The sequence below is a fragment of the Zeus faber genome, assembly GCF_960531495.2.
Source record: "Zeus faber genome assembly, chromosome: 1".
NCBI lineage: Eukaryota > Metazoa > Chordata > Actinopteri > Zeiformes > Zeidae > Zeus > Zeus faber.
In genome coordinates this window covers 32,388,888-32,404,963 of record NC_137193.1, presented here as the reverse complement: position 1 = coordinate 32,404,963, position 16,076 = coordinate 32,388,888, and the positions used below count along the sequence as shown (strand labels likewise).

The window sequence follows — 16,076 nt, the reverse complement described above, 5'->3', positions numbered from 1 at the left end:
AAGTGTGTTATTTTGTGTGATACATTGCCCTGTGATAACAAATCTAGATTAAAAAAACAAAAACCTAAATAATACAGAATACTGAATCACAGGCACTAAATGATTGTGAACTCTAACTTCTACTGAATGTTCAGCCAAACATGTGGAAATACAGAAAATGTATAATATCTACTAATTTACACCAAACAAAGGGTTTTTTTTGGCACTTATGTAATTTCCTCTGTCCCGGGAGCTTTTGTAAAACATTTCACCATGTATGTTCCATCCACATTTGGACATATATCCATAGTCCATATAAGTTCAGATCCTATACTTTTTCCCTCTCTACATTGACTTCCATTGCTTTTGCAATCAGCAATAAATAAATAATTTAATTTAGATTTTTAAATTGATTGTGAGAATCCATATTGGAAATACAATGTGTTCATCAGGGCGAAAAATTGTCTCTTAATTGATGACCTGCTTCAGATTGAGAGATCGTCCTCTGTTGACAAAGTGAAACGCTCCTTGACTGTCTGGGTCGAGTATATCAGCTCCATGTGGCAAGTTAAAGGATTTAAGTATGTCTGCCCACTGCGGGTTGAATTTAGCGCAAATCTGCTCAATTAGCCGCTGTCATCCTCAAGATTCAGGATCTGTCAAGCAGGATCCGTCCATGATCAGTCCATTTTAATCAAAAAAGGGAATCCAACGGGGCTCAAACAGACGCCTCTCTCCTTCAAGAAAACAGCCGCTGGCTGTACGACACCAGAGTCACCCTTGCTTTCCATCTCATCTCCTCCATTTTGACCCTCTCGGTGACTTTGCTGTGCACCAGAGAAAATGTTGAAAATGCCTCGGAGGGTTATTTGCTGTATTGTTTTCTTCTAGAAAAAGGCTTTTTCAATGTCAACTCAGAAACACAGACAGTGGAAGAAAATGTCTGCTTTTTGATGTTAGCCTCACAGAAGACAAATCAGTCAAATCAGTCTTATTCACAGTCCTCTTTTGTGAATCATGCCAACTTTTACTGATGTTGATGTCTCCAAGGCTTTAATGCAATGGAATGCTTTTTCACCAAAAGCACTTAGGATAGTTTTGATGTTTTTCTTATATCGGCCACATCAGATTAGGAAGTATCCTTTGCACTACCACTATTTTCTGCAGTCTTACTTTTCTAAGACCTCACATGTTCTGTTGTGTTATCAGCAAACTCACGAGCCGTTCCTCTCAATGCCCACAACGCCTTGAAAAAAAAAAAAAAAAAAAGTGTCAAGGCTTGTCTCAAAACTCAGTCGTGGAGATCTGGGTGACCTCCGACTGCAGTTCCTGCTGGATCCTCTGTGAGCCTCTTGGGATCCGCGTCATGCCTAGTCATACGGGGTGCTTCCCCACCGCAGAGGGGCCACAGACCGACATTGCGGTGGCATTGCGGCCCCGGCTCAGGCTGTGCTGGTCGGCCTGGGCGCGGCACGGCAGGCAGAAGTCCCGGAAACACCTCTTGAAGTTCTCGTCCAGGAAGGCGTAGAGCACAGGGTTGAGGCTGCTGTTGGTGTAGCCCAGCGCGATGCACAGGTGCCAGCTGGCCACCACAAATTGGTTCCTGCTGTCGATCTCCACCAGGGTCTTGACAATGATGAAGATGTGGATTGGCGTCCAGCAGATGATGAAGGCTGCCACCACCACCAGCACCATGCGCGTGATGCGCCGCATGTTGCGGTCTTTCTCCTTAGAGCCCGAGAGCAGGCGCACACTGCGGAGGCGGAGGATCATCAGGCCGTAGCAGATGGTGATGACCATCACAGGCATCACAAAGGCAAATATGAAGACGCAGATTTTGGTCAAGGTGTCCCAGTACCAGTCAGGGTCAGGGAACTTCAGCATGCACACAGTTTTACCTGGAAAGAGAGGTAAGGTAAACAGAGTGAGTAAAGTTTCTTCAAAGGTGTGTATGTGTTTGCCCAAGTGCACTTTATCAGTATAAAATAACAGAGCTTTGAATGTTTACATTTTGCACTTTCTCATCGCAATGTAGAGTGAAATGTGGAAATGTCCACTCAACTCATCAACATATTCCATAAACCACTGAGATCGAAAGTAGCAAAGAGCACTAACAAAATGGTCTCACCGCTGTCCGCCACCTTGGTCACAGCCATGACCATTATGGGCACCCCGATGGCTGAGGACAGTACCCAGATCAGCACGTTGATCATCTTGGCCTTGGCTGGCGTCCGGAACTCCAGTGCCTTAACGGGGTGGCATACGGCCACGTATCGGTCCACGCTCATCATGGTGAGGGTGAAGATGCTGGTGAACATGTTGTAGTAGTCGATGGCTATGATCACCTTGCACAGCACCTCGCCGAAGGCCCACGTGTTCATCAGGTACTTGGCACTCTGGAAGGGCAGGGTGCTGGTAGCCAGGGCGTCGGCCAAAGCCAAGTTGAAGATGTAGATGTTGGTGGCCGTCTTCATCTTGGTGTATCTGTGTTTTGTTTTTTTGAAGATTTTTGGAGGGTTTTTTTTAATTATGTGGCAGATAATTATCATAATAATATTCTCTTGTATAGCACAATTAATACAGGATATTTAACTCCCCAAAGTAACACTAACACTACAGTGCTTCACGAAAGTATCATGAATTAATTAGTTAATTTTTTGTTTCATAATAAGCACTTAAGTAATAAATAAAGAACATTTTAAATATAAAAAATAAAAGATAATTTCAAAATAAAATAAATGCAATGAGAATGATTATCTATCAAATTACATTTTATTTCAATTATGTTTCATATAGAATACTTGGCTTTCTGCCACTGTGTAGATGTACACCTAACGGCCTCCCACTTATAGTTGTGTGCAGGGGTGGAGCAAGTGATGGCAATTCAATAATTATTATTCAAAGCGAATAGCATCAGATAATTGTTTCATCCAACACTTCGTTCGATCAAGCAACACTTGTAATGAAAGCACCTGTGTGTGTGTGTGTGTGTTGTGTCTTCCACACAATCATCTGATGGTCAGTTCATCAGCAGGTAGTTAGCAATCTGTGGCAAGCGTCAGGACAGGGATCGCTGTGCCTGTGAACGAGGCATGGCTGTTTTGTTGTTTTGTGGGTGTGTGTGTGTGTGTGTGTGTGTGTGTGTGTGTGTGTGTGTGTGTGTGTGTGTGTGTGTATGTGTGTGTGTGTGGGTGTGCGTGTGTGTGTGTGAGTGTGTGTGAGTGTGTGTGTGTGTTCCCGTTCGTCTTGTGATAAAAACGATTCTACTCACACACTCAAAAAGCGAGAAAGAAAATGAAAAAATAAAAAATATATACTGTAGCACTGAAGTAATTCCACTTGGTAAAGTAATTCATTCAATTTAGACGTTTTGGGGTCAAACATTCTCGTCTTGGCCATGATGCATGATGTATGATTTATACATTTTTAATGGTCTGAATTACTGTCATGAAATATGGAGATACCTTACTTCATAAGAGTGCACGCTGAAAAAACGCTGAATTTTACAAATGTATTCTCTTACTGTATATATAAGAGCATGCTAATGACATAGTGTTGGGGCTACTTTCTAATTTTCCATTTGCAAAAACGGATGGAGCTGGGGAAAAAGCTTTTTTCATCCCTAACGTTTTCACATAGAGCGTTGTGTAACTATTGGAATGAACAGGACCTCATGTAGGAATGGAGAGATGTATTGATTGTCCTCCTGGGGTCATTTTTCACAGCGACAGTGCAGAGTGAAGCCCAGGGGTCCTTCAAAAGGGTCCATTTTTTTAATGGCCTCAGCTAAGCAGGGAACTGTCGTGGTAAAAAAAAAAAAAAATGCTTTACACCAGATGCTTAATTTGAATAGGTAAAAATGCAAATTAACAACTTAATTAACCCTGCCTATAAATATTGAAATGTCACTATTATACATCTTTTTAATATTTAATTTCTTCAATGAAATAAGGTCGTCGTTGAAAACCATAGGGCACATTAAGCCAGCTGAGACTTGGAGAGTCTTGGAATGCGTTGCTTTCTATTGGTCAAGATGATAACAGGCTCTTATTCTGTCACACGCCAAATGCAACTCATATAACAGATGCAAGCCACTGTAGAAGTGCTAGAAGATTTAAAAACAATTTGGTGCTTGAAAAACCATTGAGTTTTAGTATGTTTACTAGTCAGCACCCACATTTTCAGTATTTTAGAGTTTTGGAAAATTTTAACGATATGTTCGCTGGGCACAGTCTGGTCCGGGGTGGGGCCCGTGGGGCTGCTGCCTGGCCAACTGCACCCGTGCGTTCCTATCTCTCCAAGTGCTGGAACTCAAACTCAGTCCATACTCCACACAATAGGACTAGGGTTTGCTGGATGGGGTGGGTTGGGAGCTATGCGGATAGGGATGTGGCAGGCGGTTGCGACCTTGCCCGTCATGCTCCTGCCCTGGCGTGCTTCACGTCCATCCTGCATTTAAAACCACTCATATTCGCTTAGAACACATACACACCCAAACATATCTTACTCCAAATAACACACAACAAGACCAGGGTCTGCGGAGAAGGAGGGGTGCGAGTGACTTCGAAATGCTTGGATGGCTCGCACCCCCACATGCCGCAATTTTAACTGCATACCTAAACAGCACACATTGAGCACTTGGATTTCCGTGGTGGCAGGGTGCAGGTGGCTTGGTGTGGATGTGTGGTTGGCCGGGGATGACCAGTTGGGCACCCCGCTGGCTGTGGTGGAGTTTTGGCGGCTTGTCCCTTGTCCGTTCAGTAAGCCCCCTACGATTCAATACCCATATGTGAACTGCGGTATTACCATATCACAGTAGAAGTCCACCAGACATGTTGGTGCAGCATACGGGCGCGGTGCAGCGTGCAGTAAGTGCTGCTTCCTATTGAATCCACTGTTGGAGCTCCACTGGCCACGTCAGCCGTGCAGGGTCTGCGTGGAGCTGCGCGGCCTTTCTCTATTTTAGGGTAAGTCTGCAAGTGGAGTTCAACTTCACAACCTGTAATGGCACTTTTTAATGCGACGGTTGACCTTGCTTCCGCTGCATGACTTCTCTGCCACTGTCTGCGGGGCTCAGTTCGCCCCAGGTGGGTTGATGTTGGGGTGCTCTACACCATGCACCCTCAGCTTTTTAGGTGAGCGCTCAGGGCTTGTGGCCGCGTGGGGCATCTCGTCGTTTGCGCTGGGCAGTGGTGGGTGTGGGGGCCCTGTCGGTTCGCACACGAGGCAGGCGGTCCTGGCAGGGTGTCAGTCTGTCGGCTGCGGGGCCCAGGTCTGGGCCTGTGGTCTGTGCCTGGTGCCCGTCTGGGTTCTGCTCGGGTGCTTCTCATGCATGCACAAGGGGGTGGTTTGTATGTGTGCGACTCGGGGGTGAAAGGTCACTTTGTGCTCTCTGGGACTGGTTTCTGCACCTCAGGGTCATGCGCGGATGTTGCTCCTGGCTTCTCTGTGGGTTGGAGGGTCATCTGTGGCTGCAGTGCATTGTTCTCAGAGCTTTTTGTGGTCGTGGAGTGTCTATAGGGCTGTGGGACTCTGTGGGACGACTGACTGCGAGGCCTTTTCTGCTGCTTGGAGGTGCTACGACCCATATACCAGAACTAATTGGGAGAAGTCCTGTCCATTCACCGATAGACACACCGGTGAATGGACACACACACACACACACACACACACACACACACACACACACACACACACACACACACACAAAGATGTGGACTCATCACAGGCACACACACACTACCAGCATCTGCCTCGAATACGCCCCCAAACATCCTCCTGATTGCCTTCTCCCTTTCTCTCCTTTACTGCCATAGCTATCACAGGAAGAGGCCACGTGCCGTAATTGCTGTTCCAATTTTTTGTCGATTTAATTCGACTTCACAACTTAATCATGTTTTGTCAAATACATTTTGCTGTTTGTCTCTGTGTTTATCCGTCTCACCTGTGGTGGTTCTCCCAGCCCCTCTTGGAAAAGTTATGATGATTAGTTGTTCATAGATCAAAACATAGTAAGATCATTCTCCAAAGAGGGGGATTGGTGGTGATCTTGTTTAACAAAAAAGCTGGGCTTTTGGCATCCCACAGGTTGTCCACGGGACAGTTATTGCAAGCAGTTATAAAAATTAATGAAGAGTGGCATTGCAAGTTGAGAATTTTAACTCCACTTGCAGATCAACTCTGTATTGAATGCAATGGCATACAAATACCCTGTGTTGTATGCCCAGATTTACACATCATTTTTAATTTCAAAACACCAAATGTAATACATATGTTCCTTAAAATTCTGCATATTTGGATGCTTGAAATAATGAAATGTACTCAAATACACCAGCTTGCACCTACTGTGCTCAACATTATGGCACCTGGGCTTGTACAGTAAGTCTTCACCAAAGGAAGGGGCAGGAGATTGTTCATAATGTTTCACCAAGAACACCAAGAAGGTACACCAGGAAACACTGGCTGCTGTGGGTGAAGTACATATTGCATTGTTGTGCTTATTATTGATGTACCAACGCCAGTAGTTGTTTGTTATGGTGCACCGACACTAGCATTTTTACTTCTAACTGTGGATGAAGTTTATATATTGTACAATGGATTGTTTGCTGGTTGGTTGTTGTTTATACACTCCATAATTGTATGAACAACTGTTTGAATTGTGAGTGGTTGTGAAATGATGATGATAACTTGATAATATAAAAATATAAAGGATTATGCGGTAGCCTATAGCCTACGGTCTTATTATGCATTGCCACATGGTTATCAATCATATCAATTTGGCTTGATGCAAGTAGCTTCAGCTCCACTGTAGCCAATCATTATATTGCCGTGCGGCAATGGCTCTCTGATTTGCCACTGCCATACTCAGACCTATTACTGGGTTGAATCACAATTTTTTTTCCAGATGTTGCACTTCTCATTTGGACGTTCATTTTGTGCCAACGGTGAGAATGAGGACAGGCCATTTCTTATCTGTCGCCAATAAGATCCTTCTTAGTGTGCACTTTTTCTCTACCCGGCATTGCGCAGACACAATTAACGAGGCTTGGAACGAGCCCATGGAGGCCTGTTAAATGTGGCAGGGTTGTGAAGCTCCCCGCTTCTCTTTCCTAACACTGCGTGGTCTGCCATGGAATTGTTCCTATTCTTCCTAATTGTCAAATTAATTTCTCATCTCTCTCAACACCCTTTTCTTTTTGAGCAAGACATTTCTTATTGTCTGATATAATAGTAATGTAATATAATAGAATACCAAGTACACAGTTCTTCTTTCCTGTGAGCTGTGGGATCAGAAGACAAGTACCTCAATTTGTCCGTGCTCCGGTGGGTTATCTCCCAAATAGGAGCCTTTCTGTGTGGAGTTTGCATGTTCTCCCCGTGCTCACATGGGGTTTCCTCCACCTCACGTCAGTAAGGACCCCCCTCAAAAACATGCACCCATCATCGTCTGACCAGCGATGGACAATTATCACCTGGTCCCCGGGTGCGTCCACGTATGCTGCCCACTGCTCCTGGCTGTGCCCCCGGAGGAAGGACAAGCCAGGATGGGTCAAAAGCAGAGAATCCATTTCACCGGCCACCATCAAAGCATGTGCATGTGTGTGTGTGTGCAAGCATGTGTTGTAGTGTGGTGTGTTGCGTGATAAATAAAGACTGTTTCTTTTCTTTCTTCTTCTTTTCTTGTAACTGGAACATAATTGTGGACTGTGGCTCCCTGTGAATAATCTCCAGGTTAGCGGCCTGAGTAAGTGCTGTAAGAAAGGGCCTTTCGGCTCTGCACCTTATTTTACTAGAGGAGTCTTTCCCATTTTGGTCACAACATATTTAGTTTCACCTCCTAATGTCTGTCTGCGTCTGTCAGAACACACAATCACATAAGGCCTTTAATCTGGATAACACATGCAATTTAACATAAGAATATGTGCACAGTAGAGGTGGACTTGATAAATAGCAGTGAGTTCAACGCCTTCTAATTATGATCTACCTAAATTTGTATCTGTACAGGCACACAGACTTTGCGCAGACTGGCCGAACCCCATGTCCACGTTTCCTCCCACAAGAAAGCAAGACAACGCTACAGCTTCTTCTGTAGTCCTATGAACACATTATAGAGACATGGATGAAAAAGCATGTTGAGCCTTCATATGGTCATGCTTTGGAAGAAAAGTGGCCATTAGTTACAGAAAGAGAAGAATGATAGCTGGATGATAGTTTTTCTTTACAGGCATACCGTGAGGCAAACTAAAAACCTTTGAGGGTCTTACGAAAGTCTATTGTTTTCATTTTACAATGTCTTTTGATGCAGCACATCGGTCATGAAAGGAGACAATTTAAATTGTTGACAGATTCCTATTCATAATTGAGCTGTGATTCATGCAAAGCCATCCCCTGTTTTTCTTATCTAAGCTTTCATGACAGGCCCACTCACCAAATCCAGCCGCTAAATGCTGTGGGGGGTTTCCTATTCCAGCTGAAGTCTAAAAGCCTGAGTGAGTGGAAACACGCTCGGGCTCCCTGGGATGATTATTCTACAGTCAACTGGACTGGGAAGTCTTCCTTTGGGAAGGAAAAACAAAAATAGTCTTTACTTTTAGAGTTTGCACTAAATTAGTCTCTCCCTTTCTGCTTGCAGAGTGATGGGCAAGTGGAGGATGTTGACCTCCACCTCCATCAACCCTGTACATCAGCCAAAGCTCTCTGAGAGGGAGATGAAGTACAGCACAGGGGTGAAGCAGTGTCTTGCCATCAAGTGGCCAGTAGGCACCCTCCATTACTACCTCCTGGGGTGCCTATTCGCAACGCCCTGCTGCAGTGGATCCACCCAATAGAAAATGGATTGCAATTTATAAAGCCACTCAAAGCACTTCACAACACATGCCTCACATTCACCCATTCATGGCGGCAACCTTGTAAGGTGCACACCTGCTGATGGAGAGCAGTTACGGGTTCAGTGTCTTGCTTAAGGACACTTCAACGTGCTGCCAGGAGGAACCGGGAATCGAACCAGGAACCCTCTGATTACTGAATGACCTGCACCACCGTTGCCCCCATATGCATGAAGGATACCAATGCCCGGATCACCCATTGGTATCTGGCTCTCCAGCCCTTTAAGTTTAAGGTGATCCATAGGCCTGTGGTGTGATTTTTTTCTAAAAATCCCACCGTGGGCACCTCACTGTCCGAAAGTCTCCTTATCCCTCCTGGAACCTGGAGATGTGGGTACAGTCTCCCACAGGCAGCTAGCTAGGGAGTTTGTTAGTTACCGTAGATAGTTGGGGAGGTAGTCTGTTTGGTAGGTTGGTAGTTAGTCAACTAAACAGGTAGGTAGTTTGGAAAGTAGATAGTGAGTCTGATAAGTGTCCAGGTAGGTAGTTGGAAATATAGGTAGTGATGTCTTTACAAGGTATTCAATTCTGTAAGCAGCGAACACGCTCTCTGGCTGCACCAAAACACTGTTCTTTTCATCACTGCCTCATGTGTGACAGCTGTTAATGCATAAAACATGGAGGCTGCTTGGAAAGATGGGGTGCGGTTCCTACTTCCCACCCATGTTTTGCACATCACACTCAATTAGTTGCCCCCGAGGTCACACTGTGGTTAATGGTTCAACATGTAATTGGGAAGAGGTAGAAAGAGAGAGCGCGTGTGTGTGTGTCAGGGAGGCGCAGGAGGGGTGAATTCCTATTTTCATTTTCCATTATTAATGGCTTTTCATGCACCCACCCCACCTCAGATGTGACATTACAGTGAATCAAGCACCCTCCCTTCGAAGAGAATCACAGATGGTGCGCATGATGGTTTAATTACTAAACTTGGGCACAGGCAGCAACCCAACCGGCTATCATGGCTGTCTGATCCGCTTGCCGTCACACTTTCATTTGCTAGTTCATCCCCACACATTGAGCAGGTGTGGGGGACCGAGCATCACCTCGGATATGTGGCGATTTTCTGAGAGCCGATGTTGCGAAATGGACCGTGAATTGTAGCCACTGACTACTGAAGCATTTATTGATGAGTATCTTATTTTTACCCCTGGTCACAATCACACAGGTAGTACATTAAGTTTTTTTCTGATCTCCCTGGCAACTTGGACACCATTGAACATGGTCAGTTGCGACTGCTTCAATATTCAGTCAGTCATTCATCTTGTTGATCGAGTGTTGATACATCGGCAGTATGTAAATCTACAATAACCAGCTCGGCTGGGAGGTCGTGATCAGAGTGTTGCCCAGAGAGTACATGTCGCAGGGATAAAGCTGCAATGGATGCGAACCGTGAATTTTGTCCGTTTTTTCAGGGTTTTATTGATTCTTTGTGCTTCCGTAGTTCATGTCTTTTGGCTACATCGGTGCTAACCCAAGAAACTAGAAACAGGAAGTTGCATCACTTCCTATTGGCAACCTACCGTAGCCAACATTATGTTCTGGATTTACTATTTCAAAAAGTAATTTTCATTACGAAGTGTTGTTACTGTGTTGTTACTAAAAATATGTAAAAAAAAAAAAAAAAAAAGATACACTAAGCCACGTGGGACAATGCAGATGCAAATAACGCCAATTTCCCATTTTCAAAGAGAAGATGTAACAAGCTTTTAAGTCTTAAACATTTTCCTGGCGAAACCGAATTTCAGCACAGTGAGAAGCTGTAGCAGAGTACTATCAAAGCTTTTCACGAGGTTCTGCTATGAACAGCTAAAAATGATGGAAATCACATTTTCATAAGGCCTGGGTTGAAAAGTAGCAAACATATCCTTTAAAATATGGGCTGGGGGAGTGAAGATTGGGGTGCTATGCAGAGCGGAATGCCACTAACTTGCTCTGCCGACCAGACAAGAGGCTTCCTAGAGATATTTCTAGTGTCAATCAAGGGCCTACATCTTCACAGCAGCCCTGATGATGCTTGACCAATCTGAATAGGAGAATGCACACAGTTTCAACCCAATGGCGTTTTTGCGATTGCATTTTGCATTTTGCATTGTGCATGCATCTCAATCAAAAGAGTTTACGGCTGTTCTAACGAGACATAATGGTGGTTAATATCAACTTTCCTTCAGCTTGGTGGGGTTTCTCACACAGCTGATGAGTCTTCTCACGCGCAGAAACACAAAGCTCTTTGAGTGGGAGATGAAGTACAGCACAGGGGTGAAGCAGTGTCTCGCCATCAAGTGGCCAGTAGGCACCCTCCATTACTACCTATTCGCACCTATTCACCACACCCCACTGCAGTGGCTCCACCCCATAGTAAATGGACTGCAATTTATAAAGCTCAAAGACGCAATACATGCCTCACATTCATCCATTCACACACACATTCATACATCGATGGCGGCAACCTGCTCATCGAGAGCAGCAGGGGGGTTCATTGTCTTGCTGAAGGACACTTCAACGTGCTGCCATGGGGAGCCTGGGATCAAACCAGGAACCCTCTGATTACTGGATGACCCGCTCCACCTGCTGCACCACCATTGCCCCCATATGCATGAAGGATACCAATGCCTGGATCACCCATTGGTAGGGTGGTTAATATCAACTTTCCTTCAGCTCGGTAGGGTTTCTCACACAGCTGATAAGTCTTCTCACTTGCAGAAACCCAAACACAGAGAAAATCAGCACTTGTGAATTGCTTTGTCACCATTTCAGCTGCCCTCATCTATTTCGTACATGTCCACCTTCTCTCTCTCGCTCTCTCTCTCTCTCTGTCTAGGCCCACTCTCGCTGGCTCGCTCCCTCTCTCTATCCCTCTTTCCCTCACTGTCTCTCTCCTCACCTTTTTGTGGATTAGTCTCTCTCCAGCTTTTCTACACATGCATTGACTTGGCAATCCTAAGATTGCCACTTCCAGAAAATGGCTTTCTCTCATCTCTAATATTTTCCTCACGTTGATAGTCTGCAACATAAAACAAACGCCCTCTAAGCGAAGATCTTGAGTTCATCCCCTTATAACCAAATTGGTTTTATCATCATAGCTTGAAGCACTCACCCTGAGGACTTCGTTCCAACCAGATCGGCCACCTTTCATTGATGTGAACACATTCTTATTTAGTGTCTACTGTGCAACACATTCTAATCACCACTAGTCCCAAGTGACCAGGAAAGACTGCAGAGACTCTGTGAGATTAGAAAGTAATTAATACGTAAAGTATTGACTGGCCGGCAGCCTTACATACAGTGAGGGAATTCTGACTTCCCAAAAAGACCCACAGCACCTCCACCAGAAGGATTCATAGCTGTTCTTGGGTCAAATCAGGGCTTGTCTTGTTTGAAGCTTGCAAGGTTTGCTTTTACAGGTGTCATGTAAGCCTTGTAAGAAATAATATTTAAGAAACCTACCCAAGCAAAAGTAGAAAAAGTACTTAGTTTAGAAATTACTCAAAACACGAGTTAATTTTTCGGTTTAATATTTTTTAGGTTGCGTGGGCCAGTGTAAAAAAATGAAAAAAAAAGCACAAACTTTTTTTAAGTAGACCGGGTAGGCTAATCAAGCAAATAAGGAAGCCTTTAATAAATAGGCAAAATAGTTCCCTGTAGGACTTAACTTGGTGACAACGTAGGTGAACTATCTCTCATTTGAACATACTAATAGTAACAAAATGAAAGTCCTTCCTTTACTTTTCTTGTTTTTCTTTTTCTTGTTTTGTAAGTTTGGTCAAAAGACAGATGTTTATTTTTCTTCCAGGCAGCTGGCAATAATGTTAGCGCGTTTGCGAACAATCTGTACTTTTTGAACAAATCTTTAATGTGAACTAAATTAACTGAAGCTTCCCCAAAATCTTGCCTTGTTTTGTTTTGTTTGCGTCACAGGAAATCATTTGGAAATTGGTGAGTCTGTGAACAAATCTGTGTTTAAAGCAGACTAGTTATAACGAAGGTAAAAATGGAAAACGTAGCAAAGTAAAAAGTAGATTAATGCTTTCATAGATAGATAGACAGATGGATAGATGAATAGGAACATAGCTAGACACTTTATTCTACTTCTTTCAGTTAGAGCTTAATTAAATGATCAGCCTTCGGCCCACGGCAGCCAACCAAAAAACGTTCTCTCAATTAGTTTACGGAACCACAAACATTGATTTTTCAGGACCATAAATTGGCCCAGTGCATTGATAGACTTGATAATAAAGTCTCAAACAAACAAACTGCTATCTGATCATGTGTCTATTACAGTTGTAGCTGTCGGAAATATACAATTAAATGGATGTAGAATCCATGGATCTATGGATCTCTTTTTGAAGGTTTAGCTATTGCATGAAACACAGTTAGAGGGCATCTTCTACTACTGTGATGCACCAAGGTAATAATTTTAACAAGCCAAACCAACCAAACTGAATTCAAGGTTTGTTTTTCACTGACTTTTTATTGATTGATCTCTGTGTTATGGGGCCAGAAATTTCTCTTTGGGGCCACCTAAACCCTGGGGTCAGCTCTGCTCCCTGTATTCTAGGTTCTAATCCTATAGGTTGAAGGTAGAACCATGATTTTATTTATAGCAACATATAGTATCTATAAGGTAGGATACGCAGTGTAACCGTATTCTCGGGTTACTCTGCACAGGGTATAACCCTATATAGTACATAGGGTACAAGTACAAAAATGAATGTTGTACGCTTAGTAGGGTGATACTGCTCCCAGTTTTTGACAGACCGATGATTCTAATGGAGAAAAAGGTTTATTTTTATTTTTTATGTCAATCATGCATAGAGGTACAACAATGCACATATGCACATGCGTGCGTAAACATGCTACTCAAGCACCACAGTCAAGGAACGCTTTCCGAGCGTTATTCGTGCAATTAGAGACAGACAAGACATTAAGCTACTCAAGCGTTCGACTTTTTAAATAACATATTTTAAAAGGCATAATAAGACGAAGAAGAAGAAGAAGGAGAAGAATGATGATGATGATGATAATGATGATAATAATATTAATGTTATTTATAATAATAATAATAATAATAATAATAATAATAATAATGATAATAATAATAATGATAATAATAATAATAATAATAATGATAATAATAATAATAATAAATAAGCATGAATAAATACAAATTGAGACACTGACAGAAAGGAGGTGGGCTCACCTCACCACGCCGTACATCACCAGCACGTTACCCAGAAGTCCCACCACGCAGATCACGGAATAGAGAGCCGTGATGGACACGGCCAGTATGATCCCAGCGGCGCCCCTGGCCGGACCCGTCCGCTCCGAGCGGTTCTGCCCGGCGTCCAGGAGCGCCATCTCGTCGGTCACGTTGAAGGGGATGACGGAGTAAAGGTCGGAGAGGTCGGCGCCGGGGACCGTGAACGGCTCCATATCGTTGTCCACTTAGTGGTGGTGCTGATACACGCCCGTAACACTCGCTCGGACGGTGAATCCACTAATAGCGTGAAGAGATTCTCAAGTGGGGGAAAAAATCACAAGTTACGATGTTTCACGAGAGAAAAATGTATTATATGAAGTCTCCCCCTCAAAATCTGGATTATCACGGGGTGCGTCTGTGTACCCAAGTGCGCTGAGTCTGGAGTGACGCTGGAGGTCCGTCTTGCAAAGGTTCATGTGCTCGTCTCTCTCTCTCTTTGTCTCTTTTTCTCTCTCTCTCTCTTTTTCTCTCCCTCTCGTTCTCTGACTGCGACCATAGTGAGACCCCCCCCCCCCCCCCCCTTTTAACCGTGCGTCGACGTCAACGTTGCGTCGCGAGAAAAAAATCGATTCGATAAGGAACACTCAAATCTGTTATAAAACCGTTAAACGTAGTGCGTGTGTGTGATTTATATTTCATATAATTCATTTATTGGAGGCTTATTTAATTATTGAATCTTTTTTTTTTTTGGAAGAACACAAATACAGCTGTGGTTACTGTCAATTAAGTCACATTTCTTAAAAGCTCCTGAATAAAATAATAATTACATTTCATAATTTTCACATTTTGGATAAAAAAATCTATGAAAACAAACTGCACATTCCGTTGCATTCCCCGCATGGCACAACATTTCTTTAATGAATCATTAATAGGCAAATATTGTGTGCCTAGTTTACCTGAAGACAACCCCATACAGTCCATGCTGGCAAACACTGTGCCAACACATCTTCTCTGTGCTGTCTGCCGGTGGTATATTGATCACTGGAAGTCAAAAGATGAGGGGAACAGCAATTACAGTTGTGTCTCCGGGGTGGACAATGCTTAATCGATCCGGGTGGAGTTCCACTCACTCATCAATGTTTGTCTGCCGGGTCTGATTGATCCGCTGGGAAATGAAAGGCTGAGCAGATATACTACCTGTGTTGAAGCAGCTCAGTGACTTAAAGGGGTCATTTGGCCTGCAAACCTACGCCCTGACAAACACTCCGTCCCTTTTTTATTCCGTCTTAACCACACCGATGGTGAACCGTACTCTAACCCTAAACACTCAGGTGTGATGATGTGCACAAATGGGATTATGCTTACAACAACACTTCGCCCACGATAAAGGTCTGACTGAGTGGACCCTGTATATATGCGGGGGCCCTTGCTGGGTTTGATTGTTGTTGGGTTCTGTGGGCTGTAGTGTGGCGTTCAATGACTTCACGCCCAGGAGGGCTCCCAATCATGCCCTTACCGTAGAACGTCTTGGTTACTGCTAAGCAATGACGTCATACTGCTCACTCACAACGGTGTGTGTCCCCCGTCTCTTCACGGCATGGGTTGTGACAATCAAACTGTGAGAAGAATTATGTCCCAGCCTGTGGGTGCTTACTCTTTCAACCTTGACTGGAAATGTGTACTCTCATTACGATTACTGGTTCTGAGCCAAATGTTTCCTTTGGATCAGGGAGAAACGGTTACAACCTGTTGCAGTAAAGGCTGCTTCACCAAACATCTACCACCACCATTCCCCCTATAGCCCCCTTTAAATTACTAATGAAGAAGGGAATAAAGTGGTGGTCACACTACCATTGATGCAATCTGAAACCCCTCTCTTTCGCAAAATGAATACAGGCATACAGTATAGCAGGTTCTATTTATTTCCCAATGGTAAATCAGCCCTTTTAAAACAAGATACTAATACTTTGAGGTACATTGTTTTTATAACCAAATAGGTAAATTAAACTATAACT

General features: G+C 43.8%; 1 protein-coding gene across 1 annotated transcript; it reads right to left on the bottom strand.

Moving 5' to 3' along the window:
- Nucleotides 1-1,353: 1,353 nt before the first annotated feature.
- oprd1a (opioid receptor, delta 1a) lies at nt 1,354-14,294 on the bottom strand (the record flags this gene model as incomplete). Its single annotated transcript, XM_080023781.1, has 3 exons — nt 1,354-1,877; nt 2,108-2,463; nt 14,062-14,294. The coding sequence occupies 3 exons, from the start codon at nt 14,292-14,294 to the stop codon at nt 1,354-1,356; spliced, it is 1,113 nt and encodes a 370-aa protein (XP_079879907.1).
- Nucleotides 14,295-16,076: the final 1,782 nt, after the last annotated feature.